This window comes from Lissotriton vulgaris, unplaced genomic scaffold (genome assembly GCF_964263255.1).
Source record: "Lissotriton vulgaris unplaced genomic scaffold, aLisVul1.2 SCAFFOLD_2913, whole genome shotgun sequence".
NCBI lineage: Eukaryota > Metazoa > Chordata > Amphibia > Caudata > Salamandridae > Lissotriton > Lissotriton vulgaris.
The window spans coordinates 195,277-222,305 of record NW_028255600.1 but is presented as its reverse complement, the minus strand read 5'-3'; the positions used below and the strand labels follow the sequence as shown (position 1 = coordinate 222,305).

Genomic DNA, 27,029 nt, shown 5'->3' with positions numbered 1-27,029 from the left:
TCCTCTCCTCTCACCCCTCCTCTCCTCTCCTTTCCTCTCCTCTAACCCGTCCTCTCCTCCCCTCCTCTCCTCACCCCTCCCCTCCTCTCCTCACCCCTCCTCTCCACTCCTCTCACCCCTCCTCTCCTCCCTCCTCTCCTCACCCCTCCTCTCGTCTTCTCTCCTCTACTTTCCTCTCCTCTCACCCCTCCTCTCCTCCTCTCCTCTCACCCCTCCTCTCCTCCCCTCCTATCCTCCCTCCTCTCCTCACCCCTCCTCTCCTCTCACCCCTACTCTCCACTCCTCTCACCCCTCCTCTCCTCCCCTCCTCTCCTCACCCCTCCTCTCCTCTTCTCTCCTCTCCTTTCCTCTCCTCTCACCCCTCCTCCCCTCCTCTCCTCTCACCCCTCCTCACTTCCCCTCCTCTCCTCTCCTCTCCTCTCCTCTCCTCTCCTCTCCTCTCCTCTCCTCTCCTCTCCTCTCCTCTCCTCTCCTCTCCTCTCCTCTCCTCTCCTCTCCTCTCCTCCTCTCCTCTCCTCTCCTCCCCTCCTGTCCTCACCCCTCCTCTCCTCTTCTCTCCTCTCCTTTCCTCTCCTCTCACCCCTCCTCTCCTCCCCTCCTCTCCTCACCCCTCCTCTCCTCTTCTCTCCTCTCCTTTCCTCTCCTCTCACCCCTCCTCTCCTCCCCTCCTCTCCTCACCCCTCCTCTCCTCACCCCTCCTCTCCTCACCCCTCCTCTTCTCTTGTCTCCTCACCCCTCCTCTCCTCTCCTTTCCTCTCCTCTCACCCCTCCTCACTTCCCCATCTCTCCTCACCCCTCCTCTCCTCTCCTCACCCCTCCTCTCCTCTTCTCTCCTCTCCTTTCCTCTCCTCTCACCCCTCCTCTCCTCTTACCCCTCCCCTCCTATCCCCTCCTCTCCTCTGACTCCTCCTCTCCTCTCACCCCTCCTCTCCTCACCCCTCCTCTCCTCTTCTCTCCTCTCCTTTCCTCTCCTCTCACCCCTCCCCTCCTCTCCTCCCAATCCTCCTCTCCTCTCCCCCTCCCCTCCTCCCAATCCTCCTCTCCCCCTCCCCTCCTCTCCTCTCCTCTCACCCCTCCTCCCCTCTCACCCCTCCTCTTCTCTCCTCTCACACCTCCCCTCCTCTCCTCTCACCCCTCCCCTCCTCTCCTCTCACCCCCTCCTCTACTCTCCTCTCCTCTCCTCACCCCTCCCCTCCTCTCCTCACCCCTCCTCTCCACTCCTCTCACCCCTCCTCTCCTCCCTCCTCTCCTCACCCCTCCTCTCGTCTTCTCTCCTCTACTTTCCTCTCCTCTCACCCCTCCTCTCCTCCTCTCCTCTCACCCCTCCCTCCTCTCCTCCCCTCCTATCCTCCCCTCCTCTCCTCACCCCTCCTCTCCTCTCCTCTCACCCCTACTCTCCACTCCTCTCACCCCTCCTCTCCTCCCTCCTCACCCCTCCTCTCCTCTTCTCTCCTCTCCTTTCCTCTCCTCTCACCCCTCCTCTCCTCCTCTCCTCTCACCCCTCCTCTCCTCCCCTCCTCTCCTCACCCCTCCTCTCCTCTTCTCTCCTCTCCTTTCCTCTCCTCTCACCCCTCCTCTCCTCCCCTCCTCTCCTCACCCCTCCTCTCCTCCTCTCCTCTCACCCTTCCTCTCCTCCCTCCTCTCCTCACCCCTCCTCTCGTCTTCTCTCACCCCTACTCTCCACTCCTCTCACCCCTCCTCTCCTCCCCTCCTCTCCTCACCCCTCCTCTCCTCTTCTCTCCTCTCCTTTCATCTCCTCTCACCCCTCCTTTCCTCCCCTCCTCTCCTCACCCCTCCTCTCCTCTCCTTTCCTCCCCTCTCCTCTCACCCCTCCTCACTTCCCCTCCTCTCCTCACCCATCCTCTCCTCTCCTCTCACCCCTACTCTCCACTCCTCTCACCCCTTCTCTCCTCCCCTCCCCTCCCCTCCTCTCCTCTCAGCCCTCCTCTCAACCTCCTCTCTTCTCAGCCCTCCTCTCACCCCTCCTCACTTCCCCTCCTCTCCTCACCCCTCCTCTCCTCTCCTCTCACCCCTACTCTCCACTCCTCTCACCCCTCCTTTCCTCCCCTCCTCTCCTCATCCCTCCTCTCCTTTCCTCTCCTCTCACCCCTCCTCACTTCCCCTCCTCTCCTCACCCCTCCTCTCCTCTCCTCTCACCCCTCCTCTCCTCTCCTCACCCCTCCTCTCCTCTTCTCTCCTCTCCTTTCCTCTCCTCTCACCCTCCTCTCCTCACCCCTCCTCTCCTCACCCCTCCTCACCCCTCCTCTCCTCTTCTCTCCTATTCTTTCCTCTCCTCTCACCCCTCCTCTCCTCTCACCCCTCCTCTCCTCTTCTCTCCTCTCCTATCATCTCCTCTCACCCCTCCTCTCCTCACCCCTCCTCTCCTCTCCTTTCCTCTCCTCTCACCCCTCCTCACTTCCCCTCCTCTCCTCACCCCTTCTCTCCTCCCCTCCTCTCCTCACCCCTCCTCTCCTCTCCTCTCACCCCTACTCTCCACTCCTCTCACCCCTCCTTTCCTCCCCTCCTCTCCTCACCCCTCCTCTCCTCTCCTTTCCTCTCCTCTCACCCCTCCTCACTTCCCCTCCTCTCCTCACCCCTCCTCTCTTCTCCTCTCCTCTCACCCCTCCTCTCCTCGCCTCCTCTCCTCACCCCTCCTCTCCTCTTCTCCCCTCTCCTTTCCTCTCCTCTCACCCCTCAGACCAATGACTGCTTTGGCACATTCTACATGTCAATGGCCCTGGCTGGATCTGAGGGCAATACATTTATTTATTTTATGCGTTTTTGATAGCGCGGACTTTCCCCGAAGGTGTCAGAGCGCTTCACAATAGGAACAGAACTGATACATGGGGAGAACATTTCAAGTGAACAAATTACAAAAGCAAACGTTAAGTTTCATGAGGCAAAAGTGACAATTGTGAGCAAACAAAATACAAGAGGTATCAATCAATCAATCAGGAGTTTGTTAAAGCGCAACTACTCACCCGAAAGGGTCTCAAGGCGCTAGGGGTGGGGGTTGCAGGTTCCATTCCATCAAGGAGGGGGTCTGTCGAAGAGCCAGGTTTTGAGGTTTCTTGCGAAGATGGGGAGCGATGTTGTCTGTCTGAGGTGGAGCGGAAGGGCGTTCCATGCTTTGGCCGCGAGGAAGGAGAAGGAGCGGCCTCCCGATCTGGTCTTTCTGGTGCGGGGGACCACGGCGTAGGAGAGCTGGGCTGATCGTAGGGTCCTTTGGGGTGCGTGGAATTTGAGCCGGCTGTTCAGGTATGCTGGTCCGGTGCCGTGGAGGGCCTTGGGTGCGTGGGTGAGCATCTTAAAGGTGATTCTCGCCTCGACGGGGAGCCAGTGGAGTGTGCACCGGTGCTGCGAGATGTGGCAGTGTTTTGGCAGGTTGAGGACCAGTCTTGCGGCGGCGTTCTGGATGTTCTGTAGCTTGCGGATGAGGTTTTTGTTTATTCCAGCGTAGAGTGCGTTGCCGTAGTCAAGTCTGCTGGTGACCAGGGCGTGAGTGACTGTCTTTCGGTGTTCGAGGGGGATCCATTTGAAGGTCTTATGAAGGAGGCGGAGGGTGTGGAAGCAGGAAGATGAGACAGAGTTGATCTGGCGGTCCATTTTGAGCTCGGAGTCCAGGATGATTCCCAGGTTGCGTGCGTCTGTGGGGGTTGGCGGGTTTCCGAGGGCGGTGGGCCACCAGGTGTCGCTCCAGGCGTCGGGGTTTGGGCCCATGATGTGTACTTTTGTTTTGTTGGTGTTTAGTTGTAGGCAGCTGTTTTTCATTCAGTTGGCGACAGCTTCCATGCCTTCTCTGAAGTTGCATCTGGCGGTGTTGGGCTCGTTGGATAGGGAGAGGATGAGCTGGGTGTCGTCTGTGTATGACACGATGTTGAGTCCGTAGGTTCTGACGATGGGGGCAAGTGGAGCCATGTAGACGTTGAAGAGCGTCGGGCTGAGGGAGGAGCCCTGGGGGACTCCGCAGGTGGTAGGTGTGGGGTCTGAGAGGAAAGGGGGGAGTCTGACCCGCTGCGTCCTGCCGGAGAGGAAGGAGCAGATCCAGTCGAGGGCCTTGTCCTGGATTCCTGCGTCGTAGAGTCTGCATATTAGGGTGCGGTGGGAGACTGTGTCGAACGCCGCTGATAGGTCTAGGAGGATGAGGGCTACTGTTTCTCCTTTGTCCAGCTGGGTGAGGATGTCGTCTGTTGCGGCGAGGAGGGCGGTTTCCGTACTGTGGTTTTTCTGAAGCCGGATTGGGAGGAGTCGAGGATGTTGTGTTCTTCAATGAATGTGGCGAGTTGGCTGTTGATGGCTTTCTCGATGACTTTCGCTGGGAAAGGGAGCAGGGAGATGGGTCTGTAGTTTTTGAGGTCGGTGGGAACCGCTGAGGGTTTCTTTAGGAGGGGATTGACCTCGGCGTGTTTCCAGTCGTCGGGGAACGAGGCGGTCGCCTGGGAGCGTTGATGGTGTGGTGGAGCATGGGTGAGATGGTGTCGGCGGCTCTGTTGAAGATGTGGTGGGGACAGGGGTCCGTGGGGGGCCCTGAGTGGATTGACTTCATTGTCTTCAGTGTGTCTTCGATGGTGAGGGCTGTCCAGTCATCAATCGCTGGTTTCCGGGTGTCTGGGTGGTTGGTGAGGGTTCAGTGTGTTGGTTGTCTTCGTCGAAGTTGTCGTAGATGCTCTTGATTTTGTGGTGGAAAAGGGTGCTGAGTTTGTCGCAGAGGTCTTGTGAGGGAGGGATGTCCGTAGACTCGCTGGTGGGTTGGGCGAACTCCTTGATGATGCTGAAGAGTTCCTTGCTGTTGTGTGATGGGTGGAGATTCTGTCTTCAATCGCTTTTTTCCTCGTTTCTCTGATGAGTTGATGGTGGGCGTTGGTGGCGGCTCTGAAGTTGTTGTGGGCTTCTGTGGATTTGGTGTTTCTCCAGGCCTTTTCGAGGCGGCGGCATGTGCGCCTGGACTCTCGCAGTTCGGTGGTAAACCATCTGGCTTTCTTGGCACGGGTATTGTTGTTTTTCTTGAGGGGGGCTATGGTGTTGGTGCTGTCCGAGATCCATCTATGCAGGGTTCGGGCTGCGGTGTTGGGGTCGTCATTTTCCGCGATGGTTGGGGTGGAGTTGTTGAGTGAGGAGGTGAGCTGGTCGTCGGTGATTTTGGTCCAGTTTCTTTGTGGAAGCAGGTGCTGGTGTCTGTGGATGGTGTGTGTTCTGAAGGTGAAGTGGACGCAACGATGGTCGGTCCATGGGAGTTCGGTGGTGTGGCTGAAGGTGATGGATTTCCTGTAGTGAAGAGGGGGTTGAGGGTGTGTCCTGCTGAGTGCGTTGGCTCGGTCACGATCTGGCAGAGTCCAATGTTGTGGAGGTTGTCCAGGAGGCATGTGGTGTTGGGGTCCAGTTGATTGTCGAGGTGGAAGTTGAGGTCTCCCAGCAGGGTGTAGTTGGTTGATGCAATGGCCTGCGGGGAGAAAATGTCCGTGATGGAGTTGGCGAAGGGTCCGCGGGGTCCAGGGGGTCGGTAGATGAGGGTTCCTCGGAGGGCGGCGGTGGGGCTGGCCAGTATCTTGAAGTGAAGGTGTTCCATCAGTTTTGTGGACTCGTCAGGGAGTGTGCTCAGGCAGAGGCTGGATTTGTGGACGATGGCGATTCCTCCTCCTGGGTGGGTGGGGCGGTCCTTCCTGGAGATCTTGTATCCTTGGGGGATGGCGATGGCGATGTCCGGTCCCGAGGTGGCGTTGGTCCAGGCTTCGGTGAAGAATGCTACGTCCGGGGTGGTGCTGTCGAGGAGGTCCCAGATTTCTGTGGCGTGTTTGTGGAGGGATCGGACGCTGAGGAGGATGCATTACAGGGTCTTCGGTTCGGTTGTGTTCTTGTGGGCGGGTTGTGCTGGATCTGTGTTCTTGGCGGTGCTGCAGGTGTGCCGGCAGCGGTGACAGCTGAAGGGTCCATCGGTGTCGGCTGGTGATGCTAGCTTGCAGTTGTTGTTGCAGCCTGGGTTGAGTGCGTGGAGTGCTGCTGGGTCGTAGCATTGGCGGGCGGAGGTCCAGGGTTCCTGGTGCTGGTCGCAGACGGGTCGCGGACGGGCGGACACGTGCTTGCTTTGACGCGCCTTCGGTGCACCAGAAAACGGTACCACAGTCACAGGAGCAGCGCTTTTCATGTGTTTCTCTCGCATCTTCAGAGTTGGAATACTTTATTGAGAGAAAATATTGCCGCAAATGCCAGAAAGCAAATGATAAAACCTGAACTGCATTAACCTATGTGTTACTGTGGAACAAAGGTGCTGGAGAGACCACATAACCCCAAAATGCTGATCACGTTTATTCTCTAGGGAACAAAATATAACATTCAAGGACGTTTTTAGGTCTTGTGTTTGGCAGCGCAAGCGCTGCCTGCGCTGTCTCAGCGACACTAAAGTAATGTATATGTTGGGTGAAACTCGGTGTAATTTGCTATACAGCTTGTGATTCGTTGAACTGTGGCATCGCTGTTGTGTACTTGATTTCTTTTGGCTGTTGCTCCTATGGTAACTTCCTTGTAGTCCCGAGGCAGCGGCGCCTAACTACAGTACTTAATTGTCTGCAGTGTGCCATGTGTTGTTTACCCCTCCCTGACTGACTGACGTGTGAGACCCTGCAGCTCCGGTTGTGGTTGGGGGCGTGGCCCCCCTCTTCTCCCTCCTTGCCTTGTTTCACTTGTGCGCTGTTTTAAGGATGCCTCCGAGATAGTTCACAATACCATGTTTTCTTCCTTAAAGGCAGGTTTGTGCTTTCTTTGACAGTATCCTGCAATTGAGGTTTCCTGATAGCCTGCTAGAATGGGTGCTGTTAGACCGGACATCCTTGGCGGCGGTCCCCCAACCACTTTTTCGCCCTCTCACGTATGACCCCTTTCTTTTTGTGCTGGACTACGACGCGATGCATACTGCACCCCCGCTAACCAGGGCCACGGTGCGAGTGCTGCTTTTCAAAGTATAACCACGAACAGTGTATCTGACCAGGAGTAAATGGTAGGAGCTCAAGATTAGTGTCCCTAACATCAGGGGTATGTGAGATAGTCAGGGATGTATGTCATGACAACACGGGGATTACCCCGTGCTGCCATTACGACGCATCCTTTACAACGCAAGTCGTTACAACGACTTGTGCTGTAGGTGCTGGATAGTGGAATAGTTTCATTTTCTATTCCAACTCCAGCCCACGTTACAGTAGGGAAGGTGTTGGAATAGAAAATTAAACTATTCCTTTAGCAACAACGCCCTCCAGCACAAGTTGTTCTAATGACTTGCGTTGTAATAGCAGCGTCGTAATGGCAGCACAGGGGAAAGCCTGCGTTGTCATGGCTATTCACCCTTGTCGAGGAATGCAGGTTAGAACCGGAGCCTAGAAATGACCCTTGCAGAGAAATGTCCAGATTCCTAACCCCGTAGTGGGCCCCAGAAGTGTAGGCAAATGTCTGGGCCATCTCCCACAGCCTGGGGGTAGCTGGCTGCCGCCAGATCAGAGAGGCGGGGTAGTCCTGGCAAGTGTCCTGCTTACAACAATTCCGGCCCCAATCCCCACGGAGCGTCTGACACCCAGGGTGCCATCTGGCCAAAAAGACCGACAACAGAGACCTGGGTGGAGGGGAACACCCTACCTGATCAAAGACAACAAAGACTTTCTGGGATATAACTAGGGAACCCTTGAACAGGAGGGCAGATCGCTTTTGGGACACAAGAGAGCCCTGCTGACCCCGTCGCGGCTCACAAATCGTACCTCATGCACGTGAAGCCTTTCACCATCCCGAGCCCTGCTGACTGTGTCGCGGCTCGGACCTTGAGAATCATACCTCTGGTACTTGAAGCCTTTCACCTCCCCGAGCCCAGCTGACTGTGTCGCGGCTCGGACCTTGAGCATCATACCGCTGGTACCTGAAGCATTTCACCATCCCGAGCCCTGCTGACTCTGTCGCGGCTCGGACCTTGAGAATCGTACCTCCTGTACGCAAAGCATTTCACCGTCTTGAGCCCTGCTGACTTTGTCGCGTCTCGGACCTTGAGAATCGTACCTCCTGTACACAAAGCATTTCACCATCCCGAGCCCTGCTGACTCTGTCACAGCTCGGACCTTGAGAATCGTACCTCCTGTACGCAAAGCATTTCACCATCCTGAGCCCTGCTGACTTTGTCGCGGCTCGGGCCTTGAGATTCGTACCCCCTGTACGCAAAGCATTTCACCATCACAAGCCCTGCTCACTTCGTCGCGGCTCGAACCTTGAGAATCGCACCCCTACCCTTGGACTGAGAGTAACCGAGTCACCCTAGCTACTCGAACCCCACCTGAGTTGACTTAATGTAGAAGTGTACGGTCATTGGGCCTTGTGATAAATCAATATATAAAGGATACTATATTTTCATAGAAACCCGGTGTGGTGTCCGTTTGTAGTGTGGCAAGATATTCCTGTATATGATCATAAATGCCTTACAGTGGTCCTCGAGGTTCAGTCTGACTGCTTGGAGATACTACTAAGGGGATAGCCCCATATCCTAACTAGAGGAGGCCGGTCCCGGCTGGGACAGAGGTACTCACCTCTGCCCCCCAGGACCCGCCCAATCTAACAGGTGCGATTAAGCTTCGACAGTGAGCTCTCCGTACGATTCCATATGTGGTTACTGCCCAGTAACAGATGTTACAAGAATGTAACTTGAGCTCTGGAATCAGAAAGCGTCTCTGAGGACTGGTGCAGCGCTGTGATAAACAGCGAGCTGGGAATGCAATTCAACAAGGGCATCACTGATTCAGCATGCCTGCTGAGCTGCTAGGGGTGTAATTGGCTAGATTCGCCACAGCTGAGAAAATCAATTAAAGATTTAGAGATAACTTCAGTCGGCTGCCCAGCTTGAAACAAACAATGATTAAAGGGGTGACATGCGCTAAACCAAATATAATCACGGGGGAAATGTTTTACTGATTTGCATTTTAAAGTTAACTTTATTTATTTTTGGTACAACTGTTACTAGCTCTCTCCTATCTTGCACGTATTGGCAGCTACACTCCTTCTAGACAAATATTTGGTATACCATAGAAAAGTATGTTCCTTTTCTATCCGTATTTTATTGTATTGATAACATGGTCAGTGGTGGGAGCTATTCCCGTCAATCAGGAGCCGATTTGTAAGAACAAGCATTTGCAATGCAATAGGTCTCGCATTAGGAAAGTTTGAGCTATTGGTTTTGTAAATGACAAATTTTTTATTTCTGTGTTGGTTTTGAAAGTAGAGAAATTAATAGCTTTGTCATTTACAATGTCAATAGTTTTAACTTTCGCAAATGTGACACCTATAGCATTTGTAATGCGATATGTGTTTCATTTACGTGACTTAGATGTATTGATATTACAAATAACAATGGCTTTTAATTTTTTTAAATAATTAATACTTAAATAAAAGTTATTGTAATTTATAATGGCAATAGCCTAAACTTTTGTAAATAACTTTTCTGAAGATTATGTTCAGTGTATTTTATTGTGCCGAAAATCCAAGAACAGAAGTGAAATATTAACATTTTTTGTGACATTTGTAATAAAGCTTGAAACATTGAGAGAACATATTGGAACCAGTTGTTGTTGAATGGTTGCACAGATTGATGCTGTGGTGGCGCTGAGTGATGTGGTGGCGACAAATTATGCTGTAGCGTTCAGTGATGCTGTGGTTGCGCATAGTGATGTTGTGGTGCCCCTGAGTGATGCTGTGGTGGTGCTGAGTGATGCTGTAGTGATGCAATAGATAGAGTGAGGGTGATAGATAGATAGAGGTGATAGATAGATAGATAGATAGATAGATAGATAGATAGATAGAGGGCGATAGATAGATAGAGGGCGATAGATAGATAGATAGATAGATAGATAGATAGATAGATAGATAGATAGATAGCAATAACAGAATGAAGAGATCTTTCAATTTTGTATTTTATTGCCGTTTTCTACAACGCAGACATGGTGTCAATGAGAAGCTGGCAGCGCAGGTGATACAGAAACCCTGCAGGAATTTTGGTAAATGTACACACAACTAGCGAAACTGTAACATGTAAACATGGAAACATGCATTGCTCTGGTCCAGTCACACTTTATATTTTATCTGCATATCAGCGTGCGGAACAAATCACATGAAATCACCCTGGAAGGTTGTTAAAACACTAACAACATTGAATATTCCGAAGTCATGCCAGGTCATGTTTCAGAAAACGCTTACCGATAAAAGTGCCACTCCAAAGATTATTCTAATTGGTTCTGACTCTAGCCCCTATCACATAGATTCATCATCAGCATGTTTTGCGAGTCTGTAATAGCGATTATTAAGGAATCGCTATTACAGACTCGCAAAACGGGATTCATGTAGAAATAGCAATATTTATTGCGATTCCTACAGCTTCCTTATTTGCGATTAGCTAATTGCTAATCGCAAATAAGGAATAACTCCCCATTCATTCCTATGGCCCATAGGAATGAATGGGAAGACATATCAATGTGCGAATCGCTATTAGCGATTCGCATATTAAGTTTGCGATTTCAAGGGTGCAGGGGTGTCCAAAGGACACCCTGTTGCACCCCTGAAATGATATTGGATGCTGGTGTTACGCACACACATGTCCAAAGGACATGTGTGTGTGTAATATACAACTTAGAAAAATGCACTGAAGTGCATTTTTCTAAGTTTCCGCTATTTACCACGAGGTTTGACTTCGCGGTAAATAGCGGCCAAAAATTGCGAATTCGCAATTTTTAAATGTTTCATGATTTGCATTTAAGGAATCTCAAATAGAGATTCCTTAAATGCAATTCCTCGCAAATTTGCGAATTCTATAATAGCGATCTTTGCATTTGGGATGATGCATCCCAAATGCAAAAATTGCGCTCGCAAAGGGCCAGATTCTCAGATTCTGGCACTTTGCGAGCCGATTTTACGTTGATGAATCTACCTGTAAATCTTTTCAGAGGTCTGCTTAATTCGCAAATTGTTTTATATAATTATCACTGAAGAAAACAAATTAAATTAAAAGCAAGGCAGCAGAGCCAAACCAAACATCTTGCGTACCTCTCTTTCTGGGTCGCTAACGAAGGAGAAACCTGCTGCATTCGGAAAATTCCAAACTCATTTGTAATTTGTGCATCATACTAATCACCCGCACTGTGGACAACAGCTGAAGGAAAGATTTCTGCTTCTTTTAAAACTGCCCCAAAGTGCCAAGACAACAAGAACCTCCATTTCCCAGCGTTAACATTATGAACAAGAGTACGTGGTACTCGAAACGCGTCACTTGAAGGGTCTCGAATAAAAAATCATCCTGCCTGCAAACGTGGGGTCTGCCCTCTTCTTTCGCCGCGCTGCGCTGTTGGCGTGGAGGTCCGAGGATTGTGCTACATATATATATATATATATATATATATATATATATATATATGTTGCGACCGCAAGAAGAAACCACAGTAAAAGTCTGTTTTCATTCAAATGCACACTTAACACCAAGTCTGTCACTTTGTGAATTTCAGGGCAGTTTTATTTACTTCTTTTTCTTTTGCTCAAATATCTGATCAATGCCAGAGGGTAAATTACACCGGCAGATCCTAAGAACTGTTTTATTACTAATTGAGAGGCCAACATTACGCTCTTCCTGATTAATCCGTTCCCTTTGGAGGTTTGCAAGTTAACTCCGTAGCTGACAGGTTTGCGTTGTGACACAGCAGAGTTTGTGTGTGGTTCCAGGCGGCAGAGTTGCTGGGCCCGAACCAAGGGGCGCCTCTCTGTTGTGCTTCACCACACCACTCTTCCTCCGGCCCTAATGTGCACACACGGCAGGGCATGAGTCACACACAGCACGAGGGCACAGGAAACCCAGCTTTGTTTGCTGTTCAGTCTCCCAGTCTTATTCTTTGAAAGCTTTCAGGGGATTTAGCGCTAAATGGTTTTAGCGCCAATTGATTGACAGACCAGCTAAATGTTATGCAAGTAGCCTCGGGGATGGCAAAGTACACAGCTTTGCAGGAATCGCACCTTTCCGTCCCTCTTCAACGCTGTCCAGACTTGTAATTATACAATGGAACTTTCGGTTCCAGAGGCAGTGTGGAAGTAATCTCCCCTACTTGATACATGCACTTCTTACATTTCACAGGGGGGTACTAGCACTGCTACAATACTTCTTATTGAGCGAGCACCAGCACGTGTCAGTAGGAAACGTGTCCTTTGGACAGCCAGGAGCTTCTCTTCTATATGTCCATGTAAAGCTCTATCCATTAGCTTTCAGTTTGTTTAGACTTCTTTTTAAAATATGTTTTTATTTTCGGTCAGATTTGCAATTGGTGAAACACCTAGATTGGAAGGGTTATTTACAAGGAGCTTTATAACAAACCAAGCCTTTACGAACGGAACTCGAGGGAAATTAAAAGTTTATAATCTCCTAAATTGCGAGAATGTTTTGGGGCGGACTGAAAACTGGGAACATGCAGACAATCTTCAACAAGCTCTTGGCATTGCTGTGGGGAGGGGGGGGAGAGAAATGCAGGGCCTGCCGTGAAAGTGAAGTGAATAATTAGGGGAGGAGAAATGCCTGCCTGAGGCCGAGCGCAGGCTGTGGGGGAAGCTACAGATGCCAGTGGGAGGGAGGCTGGAAGGGAGGATGATTGCTTTGATGTCGATGCACAGATGGTGCCTGTGGGGGAAAAGCGCGTGCTTGTTCACGTGAACTGTTGAAAATCCTCCTCGTGGTTTGACAATTATTTTGCCCACTAAAATTCGATCCTATACCATTCCGCAAGGAATGGTATAAGCTCGACCTAAAAAAGGAGTCTAATGAATGCCTGTTCATAGAGTGGAATATTTACATATTACATCGATAAAACAGTTACTCCAGAGAAAATTGCATTTTCCAAGATTTATAAGAGAGCACAGCGAGTAATCAAACTAGACCATTTGTTCATCTAATTTGCGAAGACACATAAATGCGGAGGTGATAAAACATACAAAAACAATAAGTGGCTGAACATTTTGAAAACATTAGGTTTAATAACAAGCATTGTAGCCAGCCTGCATTTGTAATTGCATTTATATAGCGCTTACTACCCCGGATGAGGCGTCGAAATTAGTAAGAGATAAACAGTGCATTCACATTTAAAATGTTTTGTTAAGTTTCCAAAAATGACCCAACACACTGCTTGCTGTTTGCTAAATCCTTGATTGTGTTACAATAAAAAATAGATAAAGTGCGGTGGAAATGCTGTTGGCAGTGAGGGGCCTCTGTGAGGGCACAATCACTTACAATCTTTCACACCACTCACAGCGGAAGATGTGGGTGAGACAGATGATGCTCTTCCCGTACAACCTATATTTGTGTGAGGGGATGTAGCTCAGAGGTAGAGCGCATGCTGCACGTAGGAGGCCCCGGGTTCGATCCCCGGCATCTCTGCTTCTTTTACTACGTAAAATAGATTATGATTTATGTATATTTTTGGGTGACTGTCTACATATGCCATAGCCATGTATTACTATTACTAAATAAGTTATTGATAATAATATTCATAGATGTATAGACCGAAACGGATATCCATACAGCAGAATTGTAGCTGATAATGGCTAAATAAATTAGTAGAATTGAATAACGATCACTGGCCGGATAGAAAGACACTACCATGTCTGGTTTCACAATTTCTCAATCACCCGCACAATAATGTTAGACACCTCAGTTTCTATATGATTTTTAAATTCCAGAATCTATAAAAATATAGAAACCCCCAAAAATATGGAAATTGAGAGGCAGTGCACAAAAATACAGTCAAAAACAAACTGTGAGAACATGCGGTGAGACAACATAAAAATGTAGGGGTTGGTACTATCGTACAAATTTTATGTTAGAATTCGCTTTTGATACATACTACGTCACACACTGACGAGCATGTATGCCCTCTGTCTTCAAGGATTTGGGAGAATCCATCTGGGGATGTAGGTAAGGAATCCATCTGGGGATGTAGGTAAGTGGTAGAGCGCATGCTTCCCATGTATGAGGCCCTGGGTTCAATCCGCTCTCCGCGCCACTGGAGTCAAGCTATCCGGGCTGAAGACGGCTGGAATGCCAGAAACCGGTCCTAGAAAGCTTGAGTCCGGTCCAGGGAAGACATGGCTTGGCAGTTCGGGCTGGACTGTTCCCATGAGGCACAGGGTTAAGACTGATTTGCATATGACCATGTCTGAACTGGGGTAGCATGGTGAGCAAAATAACAATGGATTAAACCCAGATCTGTGACTGGGGGTGAATATTTTGCCATTGTGCAACATTCCGTCCATCATTTTGTTTGTTTTGCTGTTCACCCTATGTGGGAAGGGTATGCCCAGACGTGGGTTCCCATGGTCACTAAGTCACTGGAGTCAAGCTATCCTGGCTGAAGACGGCTGATAGCCAGGATAGCTAGGATGCTTGATTCCGGTCCAGGGAAGACATGGCTTGGCAGTTCGGGCTGGACTGTTCCCATGAGGCACAGGGTCAAGGCTGATTTGCATATGGCCATGTCTGAACTGGGGTGGTGTGGAGTGCAAATAAACAATGTATTTAGGCCCAGATCTCTGTACTGGGGTGAATGTATGACATTGTTCTGCATTCTGTCCATCAACTGTTGTTTTTGCATTTGTCACAGTCCCATGCTCTCCACACCACTGCCACCACTGGAGTCAAGCTATCCTGGCTGAAGACGGCTGATAGCCGGAAACCGGCCCTAGGATGCTTGATTCTGGTCCAGGGAAGACATGGCTTGGCAGTTCTGTGGTATTGGGTTCTCCAGGCCTACATACTCCGCAGAATACCCTCTACACCATAAGAACTGTTGGCACGGAAACTAGAAAATGTAAAAGACAAGTTTATTAAGACCCCATGGGGTGGTGGTACATTCCTACAGCACCCTTTGGCAATGCAAGAAGTATCACACCGAACATCGGTGCAAGTCCTTCTTTTATACAGTTTTACAGACATTAAAAGGTGGGTGGTACATTGTTACAGGGTTTTTAGGTACATATATGGTCATTTTTGGAACACAGCCAACTCATGGGAGGGGTTACAATACCAATGGTCAGTTTGGCGGAACATTCCTAAGTGATGACTGGTCAATCGGAACTGCACATGTGCGGGCTTGACGTTACTAAAAATAGCCTGTCACTTTTAGGCCAATGCTGCGTCAAAACCCTGCGCCTGCTTGAAGCAGGCGTAGGTCTTGACACAGCATTGTTAAGATGGGGCACCCACGAGCCTTGCTGGAGCTGCGTCGCGCTTGCGACCCAACTCCAGCAATGCGCCACTTTTACGGCACAGATGCGTCACGCATCTATGCCGTTTTTGCCCCATGGTGCGCCGCATTGTAAATGCGGCGCACCATGGGTGGCGGAGCAGCGGCGCAAAATAACTGGCGCATCTCTGGGGATGCGCCAGTTATCATAAATCTGCCCCGATGTATTTAGGCCCAGATCTCTGTACTGGGGTGAATGTAAGACATTGTTCTGCATTCTGTCCATCAACTGTGGTTTTTGCCGGGCATCTGCAGCTCTTTTAATAAAAATGTGCTTTTCTATTTCTTTTTCATTTACACTAATTGATCAGATGAAACATTTTTTTTTTCTTTTAATCTGATTCTTTTTTTTTGCTCATGAGCGTTGCAAGGCCTTCCAGGCACTAGCTCAATATTGTGGTCCGGTGGTCCCCGCGTAAGTGCTCATGTGGTACTGGCCGCAAAGACCACAACATATTTAGTCAGTTATGGATTTGCACTTATTATATTAGTAGTACACTGTGTCCTCTGCTCAAATTTGCTTTTGTTCGTAGTCTCTCGATAGCAAGTTAGCAGGAGTTGTGCACTCATTTCATGTACACTGTACTCTATCCACTACCTGATCAGGTATGCACCCCCTTTCTCATCACTTATGAACACTGCTCTCCATCTCCCCATAATCAGCCTCAGCATCTCTTGCTGACTAGTCAGTGCACAGCCCTCCAGGCATCGTAAGTGGCGTCTAGCCGTTCATTTCTTGCTGGCCCACAGCAGATCGGACACCCACCTACAAGGGGACCCCTCAAAGGCGGTAAGTGCCTAAGCGGGTGGGGTCAGGAACTGGGACCGTGGAGACTGACGCGCTCCCCAGGCAAACCGACAGCCTCTTAGCACTCCCTCATCATAAACCCACCTGCCTGACAGCCTTTAAGTAACAAGTCTTTGATTTACCTTCATAGGAAGGTGAGCTCCCCGACCTGCGTCACACGCGGGATCATTTCATTTAGAGTTATTCACTGCTCTCGTGTGCAACATCGGACCAACCCCAGAGTCGAGCCCGCTCTGTTGAGTTGATCAGCTAAGTGTCAGCGAGAGGCCAAGTAATGAATGAGCACTTATCCGCATATTTACAATAACTGGCGCATCCCTGCATATCAGCAGGGATGCGCCAGTTATTGTGCGCCACAGCTCCGCCATCATGGATGCGCTGCATTTACAATGCGGCGCACCATGGGGCAAAAACAGCACAGATGCGTCACGCATCTGTGCCGTAAAAGCAGCGCATTGCTGGAGTTACGCCGCAAGCGCGACGCAGCTCCAGCTCTGGGGGCCCTATCTAGTTAATGCTGCGTCAATCCTTACGCCTGCTTCAGGCAAGCGCAGGCCTTTGACGCAGCATGGGCTCAAAAGTGACTGAGTGAAATCTTGTAGATTTCACTCAGCCACTTTTAGGAGGCGTTCCAGCGCCAGAACGCCCCCCCCCCCACGCCAGAACGCCTACATGTAGCGCAGGGCATTACAACGTGACGCATCTACCAGATGCGTCACGTTGTAAGTACCCCGCACCATGGCACAGGATTTGCACCGCCACGTCACAAAAGTGACGCAACGGCGGCGTAAATGAGGCGCAAGGGGCTTGTAAATCTGCCCCAGAGTCTGTGCTGTGCTCCTTCTTGAGCGGAGTTGATGCGTGCTGCAGTGAAGGACTTACCTTTTAGAGTTCTTTGTGGTATCGAGTATCATTAACTTGGGTCAGAGGCACAGCAGCTAATATTTATAGCGCTTAGAAACTGTAATAGCGTTGTATATAATAAGAAATGATCATTAATTCTACTCCTGTCAATATTACTCTTCCGAGAACTGAAGCCACTGGTGCAGAGTAAAGAATCGCGCACAGGACTAAAAAGCTCCTTTCATCTTAGGTATACCAGTGATAAGCTACTGTAGATGCGGCGTTAATTTATGCATAAACAAATCAGTGCAGAGTCTAAAGCTTTTCTGCAGAGCCCGCCCCGGGCGCTGCCAAGTCCCAATGCAGCAAGTCTTCATTTCACCGCATGTCCTTCTCCCCCCAGCCAAAGCATCTTTTTCCTTTTCCTCAGTCTTGATAAGTTTCTGCTTCCTTTCCTCCCTGCTCTCTGCCCGACCCCTCTCGGGCACCAGAGGCACTTTGGGCCCAGGCGCATATTTTCCACATCCTCAATCTTTGACCCTCAGCAAAAGAGAGAACAAGCATTTGCAATGCAACAGGTCTCGCATTTACGCGAGTTTGAACTATTGTCACTGCAAATGACAATGGCTTTTATTTTAGTTTTAAAAACAAAAACAAAAAAAAGCCTTTGTCATTTGCAATGACAATAGTTCAAACTCGCGTAAATGCGAGACTTATTGCATTGCAAATGCTTGTTTCAACAGCTGTCCGCATTGTGCAAAGCACGTTGAAAGGTTCTGAAATAAGAACACAAAAATATATATTTTTTAATTAAATAACACCTTTCGCCTTCCGTTCACCCGTGCTGTCTTAAAGCCCAGATCAAACTCTGCTAAACCTGGATTTAACAGGGGTCTCCACCTGCCCTAATCCAGCCCTCTTTAATGCTTCACGAGGTGGTGCCCCATGCACTGCACAGGGGCCCTCATCTTCCAGCTTAAGACAGGGAAGTTAGGATCAAATTGCAAAGTTAAGGCGGGGAACGAGGCGGCCCGGGAGGGGGTTTGCAAGATAAGAAGAATGGAGCCGGGCCGGTTCGGGTGCATTGGGCGTTCCGCCACATCTGGGGGGAGGGTGAGGGGGGAGGGGTGTTGCGGCGCCAGGCACTATAGGAGAGCATGGCTTGGCGCCATCCTTACAAGGGCGGGATATTCCTTGCAGACCATGTGAATACTGATGTTTGTTTTGTAAAGCTGGAGTAGAGCTGCCCAGCCACAGGCTGGATGAACCCCACCCCCCTCTGCAGCCACGCCCAGCCCAGGAAGCAGAGCTGCTCTCACTCCTCGGGCTTCCTGCTCAGCTGAAGACGCCTCTGCCTGCGGACTGAGCCTGCCTCTCCCTGCGGACTGAGCCTGCCTCCTGTCTCTCCCTGCGGACTGAGCCTGCCTCCTGCCTCTGCCTGCGTGCTGAGCCTGCCTCTACCTGCGAGCTGAGCCTGCCTCCTGCCTCTACCTGCGAGCTGAGCCTGCCTCCTGCCTCTGCCTGCGAGCTTCCTGCCTCTGCCTGCGAGCTGAGCCTGCCTCCTGCCTCTACCTGCGAGCTGAGCCTGCCTCCTGCCTCTGCCTGCGAGCTTCCTGCCTCTCCCTGCGTGCTGAGCCTGCCTCCTGCCTCTCCCTGCGGGCTGAGCCTGCCTCCTGCCTCTCCCTGCGGGCTGAGCCTGCCTCCTGCCTCTCCCTGCGGGCTGAGCCTGCCTCCTGCCTCTCCCTGCGGGCTGAGCCTGCCTCTCCCTGCGGGCTGAGCCTGTCTCTACCTGCGAGCTGAGCCAGCCTCCTGCCTCTCCCTGCGGGCTGAGCCTGTCTCTACCTGCGAGCTGAGCCAGCCTCCTGCCTGTCCCTGCGAGCTGAGCCTGCCTCCTGCCTCTGCCTGCGAGCTGAGCTTACCTCCTGCTTCTGCCTGCGAGCTGAGCCTGCCTCCTGCCTCTGAGCTGAGCCTGCCTCCTGCTTCTGCCTGCAAGCTGAGCCTGCCTCTCCCTGCGGGCTGAGTCTGCCTCCTGCCTCTACCTGCGTGCTGAGCCTGCCTCCTGCCTCTCCCTGCGGGCTGAGCCTGCCTCCTGCCTCTCCCTGCGGGCTGAGCCTGCCTCCTGCCTCTCCCTGCGGGCTGAGCCTGCCTCTCCCTGCGGGCTGAGCCTGCCTCTACCTGCGAGCTGAGCCAGCCTCCTGCCTGTCCCTGCGTGCTGAGCCTGCTGTCAGCCTCCTGCCTCTGCCTGCGAGCTGAGCCTGCCTCCTGCCTCTGCCTGCGAGCTGAGCTTACCTCCTGCTTCTGCCTGCGAGCTGAGCCTGCCTCCTGCCTCTGAGCTGAGCCTGCCTCCTGCTTCTGCCTGCGAGCTGAGCCTGCCTCTCCCTGCGGGCTGAGTCTGCCTCCTGCCTCTACCTGCGTGCTGAGCCTGCCTCCTGCCTCTCCCTGCGGGCTGAGCCTGCCTCCTGCCTCTCCCTGCGGGCTGAGCCTGCCTCCTGCCTCTCCCTGCGGGCTGAGCCTGCCTCTCCCTGCGGGCTGAGCCTGTCTCTACCTGCGAGCTGAGCCAGCCTCCTGCCTGTCCCTGCGTGCTGAGCCTGCTGTCAGCCTCCTGCCTCTGCCTGCGAGCTGAGCCTGCCTCCTGCCTCTGCCTGCGAGCTGAGCTTACCTCCTGCTTCTGCCTGCGAGCTGAGCCTGCCTCCTGCCTCTGAGCTGAGCCTGCCTCCTGCTTCTGCCTGCGAGCTGAGCCTGCCTCTCCCTGCGGGCTGAGTCTGCCTCCTGCCTCTGCCTACGAGCTGAGCCTGCCTCCTGCCTCTGCCTGCGAGCTGAGCTTACCTCCTGCTTCTGCCTGCGAGCTGAGCCTGCCTCCCGCCTCTCCCTGCGGGCTGAGCCTGCCTCTACCTGCGGGCTGAACCTGCCTCTTGCCTCTCCCTGCGGGCTGAGCCTGCTTCTTGCCTCTCCCTGCGGACTGAGTCTGCTGAGGCAGAGCTGCTCTCATTCCTCAGGCGTCTTGCTCAGCTGAAGGCGCCTCTCCCTGCAGACTGGGACAGGGGGACCCTCAGATGGCTGCAGCGACCTCCCTGATGCCCGCCCACCACCACGGCGCCCGGGTGTATGTGAGGAGGGTCCTGGAAGAGGCCTGCGAGGGGCTGCTGCAGCGCCTTCGGGAGGACGACCTGCCCACAGAGGAGGACAAAGTGGCGCAGTGTGACGGGGTGCAGCGCTGCGCTGAGCAGTTGGTGACCAGATTATACAGCTCGGCGGCCCCCCGAGACCCCCAGGCGGTGGCCCGCCAACTCTTGGAGACCTGCGGCTGCGACCTGCTGCCCCCCGGCGTGCTGCAGGCCCTGGCAAAGAGACCGATTAGCTACTCGGACCACCAGCAGGTGGTGCGCATCATGCAGAAGGTGGACCTGCGCGAGGAGAAGCTGGCAGCCCTCGTCGCCGACGACGCCGGCCTGAGCCAGAGCCTCTTCGCTGAGATCATGGGCCTGCTGCGGGGCCGGCACTGGGACCGCCTCCGGGTCCGGCGCGGGTACCTGGCACAGTTCACAGGAGCCGATAAAGAGCCCCGCGGGGCCGCCGACCCGGAAATGAAACTGGGCAGAGGCGGAATTAGTTCTGACCCGGAAGTGCATTGGTCTAATGGAACCAAAACAAAGGGTGATGCTGACCCGGATGTAGACGCGTCTGCTGCCACGCGGGGGCAGCGCGTGGACCTGGCCATCTGCGACAGACTGACAAAACTCGGGTTTTACATTGATTTGAAGAAGAACCCGAAGGACAGGAAAGCTCTAGAGGGCGGCAGGGACAAACTGAGGTCCATCCTCGGCGCGGAGAGTGTGAGCGCCCCGGGGAGCTTCAACACCACGGAGGAGAACAGAGTGTGCTACCAGATCATCTTTTACACCCCAGACGAGCTTGGCAGGGGGTCTAGGCGCCCGGAAGAGATGGAAAAGTTACTGAGCAAACAGAGCAGCTGGACGCATGTGATCGATTGTTACGATGAAGCATGGAAACTGCCCAGAAGGGAGGTCGGTGCCTGCATCTTGGAAGTCAGGCCTGATTTCTGATTTATGCGCCTGTAGATATGCATTGATGGGCGCATGCACACCCTGTTCATCCTTAAGCTATAAACCAAGATTCCAACTGCAATGTGCGGCGTGCGGCACCGGTGTCGTGCTCTGCCCGTGCGCGTTGAATAATACGAAAACGCATGGATGAACACTTTGTTCAACTGATGTGGGGTGCACTGCCTCGAACCCGCGCCACATGTGCAGTTGAAGAGTTAAAAAGACTGTGGATCCCGACATCTTGGACTTTGGTATTCGAACTCTCAGGAAGAACTTGATCAAATGATGAACTTTGGCTACACTTTGTGCATTAACTCATGTTTTACATAGACATACACTCATAAATTTGCTATTTTATTTTTGTAAGTGAAGCAACGTCTTCATTTCTCAGTGTCTTGCGGGTGGGTGAGTTATTCATTTGGTGTTATTTGGAGTCATTTATTTGTGGCTCGCAGAGTTCATGGTTCCGGATTTTGTTTATTTCTCTGTTTGAAAAGGGCTGGGTCATGGGGTATTAATTAGTCTGACGTTCAGAGGTGTGGGGTGGGGCAGAGCATTTATAAGAAAGATGTGAACGGAGGGGCACGTTTGGCAGATTTGGCAGTGTGAGAGAGTACATGCACTAGGTAGGGTTAAAATGATCACATTCAACGAACAAAGCAGTATGTTTGTTTTGGCAGAGAGTAAAGGTTCAGGAAGCATCTGCAGTTATATATTTTCTTGCATATATTTTGCCTGAGAGTGGCAGCACTTGTTTCTCGGCCAGTATTAATGCAAAGAGGTGTTTTAAACCAGGGGGAGTTTGGATTAAACTATGCTACTTCTGATGGGACGTGAATAAAACATGGAAGTTCTGAATACCTATTGTGCAACTCGTTTGAATTCTGGAGAAAAATGGATAAGGATTTGATTAAAATGTTGAAAAAATTATGAGAGAAGTCAGTTTAAAATGTTTAAAAAGTTTCATAATGGAGCCGCGTGGGTAGTGGCGCGGGTTCGAGGCTGCGCACCTTGCATCAGTGGAACAAAGTGTTCATCGTTTCGTTTTCGTATTATGTGCCTACAGATGCAGGTCTTCTGTGCCTCGAGTCAGATCAGCGCCTGTAACTAATGCCAGATTTGGGCTATTTGGGATCACTGACATTCTTAATGCTGCTGCACAGAAGTACTGTGTCGTCCCTTTTCAGCTTGCAGGCTCCATGACCCAAGTCACCAAGCATTTGCAATGCAATAGGTCACACATTTTGGAGGGTTGGAGCTATTGGCATTGTAAACGACAATGCCTTTTATGTGTTTTGAAAACTTGCAAGTGGTGTGTAAACAAGCACTTTGTACTTATAGTAGTTGTTTACGAAAGCAAGGCTGGCAGTAACTGCGCATCTTTTACAGCCAACCTTGCTTCTCATAAGCAAGGACTATAAGTGCATAGTGTGTGTGTACGCACCGCTTCCAGGTTTTCTAAACACGTAAATAAAAGGAATTGTAATTTACAACGCCAGAAACGGTCGGTGGAGGAGTGCTGCCGGGCGGTGACGTGGGGCGGGGGAGGGGCAGGGTGGGGGGTAGTAAACTACAGAATACGGCCAAATACAGTTAAGTAAACATATACATTAAAAAGATTGTTGAACGCACTGCATCGCATTGGCAATGCAGTGCGCGCAACATTTGTTTGTATGTCTGTATGTATAGGCGTTCTTGTATAGCGCTAACACTGTCACCTGACGGCCATCCTGGTGCTTAGACTATGATGACACAGAACATGATTTTACTAGCTACCACTCGATTTACATTGCTCTGGGGAACAGATGAGTCTTTAATATTTTTTTGAAGATGGCAAAATCTTCTTGGCCCCTAAGACCTAACGGCAAAGAATTCCACAGCCGCGCTGCGGTGATCCTGAAAGACCGTCCACCCATCCGGGCCCTTAGGAACTTAGGTACTACCACCAAGTGAGCCGAGGCTGACCGGAGTGTTCTTGATGGGAGATACCATGAAAAGAGATCTTGCAGGGGGGCCGGGCCTTGATTGTGTAGAGCTCTAAAGACCAGACATAGAGCCTTAAAGTTCACCCGTTGAGAAATAGGGAGCCAATGGAGGTCCCTGAGTGCCTTGGCAGAAGAGTCCGAGCGCCGTCGCGACAGTGCCAATTTGGCAGCGAAATTCTGTATGCGTTGGAGTTTTCCTAATACAGTAGTCGGGGCCCCCAGCAGCAGTGCGTTGCAATAGTCGAGACGACTTAATATTATGCTCCGCACTACCTCTGGTCTTGCCTGTGTCGGGAGCAAGGGTAGGATCTTTCTCAAAGAGCCAAGTAGAGCCATACATGTAGCCACCGTTTTATTTACTGTTGTGTCCAGCTGTAGGTCAGAGCTGAACATAAACCCAGATTCCGAACCGAATCAGCAGGCAGGCTAGTGCCTTGGAAATCGTGAGGCCAGAACCCCTGTGGTAGAGGTCTGGAGATCCGGTCCGTGGAGCAGTGTAGTACCTCTGTTTTTGAGCTGTTAAATTGAAGGGAATTATTCCCCAGCCATTCTGCCGTAGTACACATGCATCGATGGAAAACCTCCTGTGATACCCCTCCCTTACCCTCACCTCGTTCCTCACCGGAAGAACCCAGAGAGTCCGCCTTCCACCATTCAAGTCCGAGGCCACTGGAGTCATCTGCGGCGTGCCACAAGGATCGTCACTCAGCCCCACCCTCTTCAACGTATACATGAGCCCCCTCGCGGTCATCGCACGCCAACACAACCTCAACATCATCTCCTACGCCGACGACACTCAACTGATCCTATCACTCACCAGAGACCCTAACACTGCCAAAACCAACCTGCATGAAGGAATGAAAGAAGTAGCCGAATGGATGAAGCACAGCCGTTTGAAACTGAACTCAGACAAAACAGAAGTCCTCATCCTAGGCACCTCCCCCTCCGCCTGGAATGACTCTTGGTGGCCAGAGGCCCTTGGAAAAGCACCCATCCCGACGGACCACGCACGGAACCTGGGCGTCATCCTGGATTCCTCACTCTCGATGAACAGACAAGTCAACGCCGTTTCTTCATCTTGCTTCAACATTCTTCGCATGCTCAAAAAAACATTTCGCTGGATCCCCACCGAAACTAGAAAAACAGTCACCCACGCTCTGGTCACAAGCCGACTGGACTACGGAAACACCCTCTACGCCTGTACCACCTCAAAACTCCAGAAAAAACTCCAACGCATCCAGAACCCTTCAGCCAGGCTCCTATTCAACATCCCGCTCAAAGAACACATCTCCGGTCACCTGAAAAGCCTCCACTGGCTCCCCGTCAATAAGAGGATTACTTTCCGGCTCCTAACCCACGCACACAAAGCACTCTACGAAATCGGACCCGAATGCCTCAACACACGACTGTCCTTCTACACCCCCCCCCCCGCCAACTACGATCCTCCAACTAGGCCCTGGCCACTGTACCTCGCATCAACAAAACCACCATGGGAGGTAGATCCTTCTCCTACCTGGCAGCTAAAACCTGGAACTCACTTCCCACTCACCTTCGCCTTACTCAGAACCACCTAGCATTCAGAAAGCAACTTAAAACGTGGATATTTGACAAGTAAATCCCCACCCTTCCTTCAAGCGCCTTGAGACCCTCTGGGTATGTAGCGCGCTATATAAATTTATTGACTTGACTTGACTGTGTCATCGGCGTAGTTGGTGACCGTTATGCCAAACGACTTGATCAGCATGATTAAGGGGCAAAGGTACAGATTGAAGAGGGTTGGGCAAGGTACTCCTTGCCCAACCCTCTTGATGTTCGATTGAAAGGGTGGCAGAGCGACTACCTGGTGCCTTTGATCGAAATATTATTATTATTATTATTATTATCGATTTGTTGAGCGCGATTGCTGCCCAGAGGCGTCCAAGCGCTGAGATTAAACAGAGATCTGACAGGGGCCGAGGGTGCAGGAACTTAGAGGGATTTGGCAAATAAGGCTGTTTTCAGCTTCTTACGGAATGAGAGCAGGTCGGGTGTAGATCGAAGAGTGAGGGGGAGGGCATTCCAGAGCTTGGCGGCGTTCAGCGAGAACAGCCTGCCCCCCGACCTAGCTCTCTTCACTCTAGGAACAACTGCCAGAAAGGCACCCGTGGACCGCAGATTCCTGTTAGGGTGGTAGGGGGTGACCAGACTGTTGTTAATTGCTGAACCGGTCTTCCAAAAGGCCCGGTGCGTAATGCACAGTGCCTTGAAGGCCACTCTCTGCCTTACTGGCAACCAGTGTAAGCTTTTCAGGCCATGTCTGGCCGACTGGGATCGTGGAATCTGGAGTATGGTACGTGCCGCGCAATTTTGTACCACCTGAAGCTTCGGAAGAGTCATCTCGGGTGCCCCTAGGTAAAGAGCATTATTTGAGTCCAGACGGGACTGAATGAGGCCTTGTACTGCCACCTTCTTGGCATCAAGGGGCAGAAGTGGAAGAACCTTCCTTAGTGATCTAAGTAAGCCAAAACAGGTGGCAGACAGCCTGGTGGCCTGAGTGGAGAAAGAGAGCTTGTTGTCAAGCCATACTCCCAGGCTCTTCACACTATCCTTGGGAATAGGCGGTGTGCCTAGACCATCGGGCCACAAGGAGGTAAAAGGTACTGGTGAAGCTGGACCTAGGAGCATGAGCTCTGTTTTTCCTCCATTCAGTTTGAGGGAGGAGTTGGTCATCCATTCCCTCATGTTCTCCAAACAGTTCAGCAGGCCAGCCGAGGGATGTCTGTTGTTCTCTTGGGCCAATGAAACCACTAGCTGGGTATCGTCGGCGTACGACACGATCTTAATGCCGTACGGTTCGACTTTAAGATCGTGTCGTACGAGATATGTCACCAGCCATTCAAGGGCCAAGCCCGATACCCCAGCCCAGGGCTCGACAAATCTGAAAAATTGTACTAGTCCTGCAGGTCTAGTAACTTGGAAAATCCCCTCGACCCAACTGCAACCTACTTGACCTCTGTCTTTGAAAATAGAGCAAAAGTGACAAGTTAACAAGATTTAAAGGCATCTTTATTGCTTAGTTCCTTTGTGAGCAATAAAAATGCCTTTAAATCTTGTTATCTTGTCACTTTTGCTCCGTTTTCAAAGGCAGAGGAAAAAAGTTAGTTTGTTTCCTACTCGCCAGAAAGGGCGAGTAGGAGCTAAAAATAGCTCGTCCTCATCCATTCTCCCTCGCAAATGCGAGCGGGCGAGTGGATTTGTCGAGCCCTGCCCCAGCCTCTCTCAGTCTCCCGATCAAGATTGCATGGTTGACCGTGTCGATCGCGGCTGACATGTCAAGCAGCATAAGAAAGGCTGCTTGGCCCTGGTCGGCACGCGTTCGAAGGTCATCGAGAACAGTCACCAAGGCCGACTCTGTCCCGTGTGCCAGTCGAAACCCAAACTGAGCCACATCCAAACGATGATTTTTCTCCAGAAAGTTGGAGAGGTGTTTTGTGGCCAGTTTCTCTAAGATTTTTATGGGAAATGGCAGGAGGGAGATGGTCCTAAAGTTGGCTGGGCATGTGGGATCAAGATTCTCCTTTTTGAGCAGTGGAGAAACCACCGCCAGTGTCCAGCAGTCTGGCACCCGTGCTGAGGTGAGAGACTGACTGCAGATGAAAAATAGTGGGAAAAACAGCTCTTCACGACAGAGTTTCCAGAATTTAGGGGGTAAAGGATCAGATGGTGAACCAGAGGACACCCCGTCAGCCAGAGAGCAAAACTCCTCGAAGGATGGTAGAGGGAAGTTACTTAGCTCCCCTGATTCAGTACTCTCCGTCCCCTTCTCAGGCGAGATGGAGTCGTGTGCAGTACCGCTAGTAGAGGGGGAGAGATTGTTTAATATGTTGGCTATCTTGTCCTCAAAGGGTTGAGCTAGCGAGTCGCAGAGAGCTTGTGAAGCCGGGATGGCATTTTTAGTGCTGTCAGGATGGGCTAGGTCCTTTACTATCTTAAATAGGGCCTGAGATTTGTTTGCGGCTGTCAGCAAAGAGATTTGTTGTATTTATTTATATGTTTACTTACATGT

The 27,029-nt window shown here is 51.4% G+C and overlaps 1 protein-coding gene across 1 annotated transcript; it reads left to right on the top strand.

The window, feature by feature from the left end:
- Positions 1-19,988: 19,988 nt before the first annotated feature.
- Positions 19,989-21,914, top strand: LOC147659063 (uncharacterized). The gene has a single exon (XM_086951996.1). It carries the CDS (start codon positions 19,989-19,991, stop codon positions 20,997-20,999), a length of 1,011 nt encoding a protein of 336 aa, XP_086808122.1. The 3' UTR covers positions 21,000-21,914.
- The last annotated feature ends 5,115 nt before the right edge of the window (positions 21,915-27,029 follow it).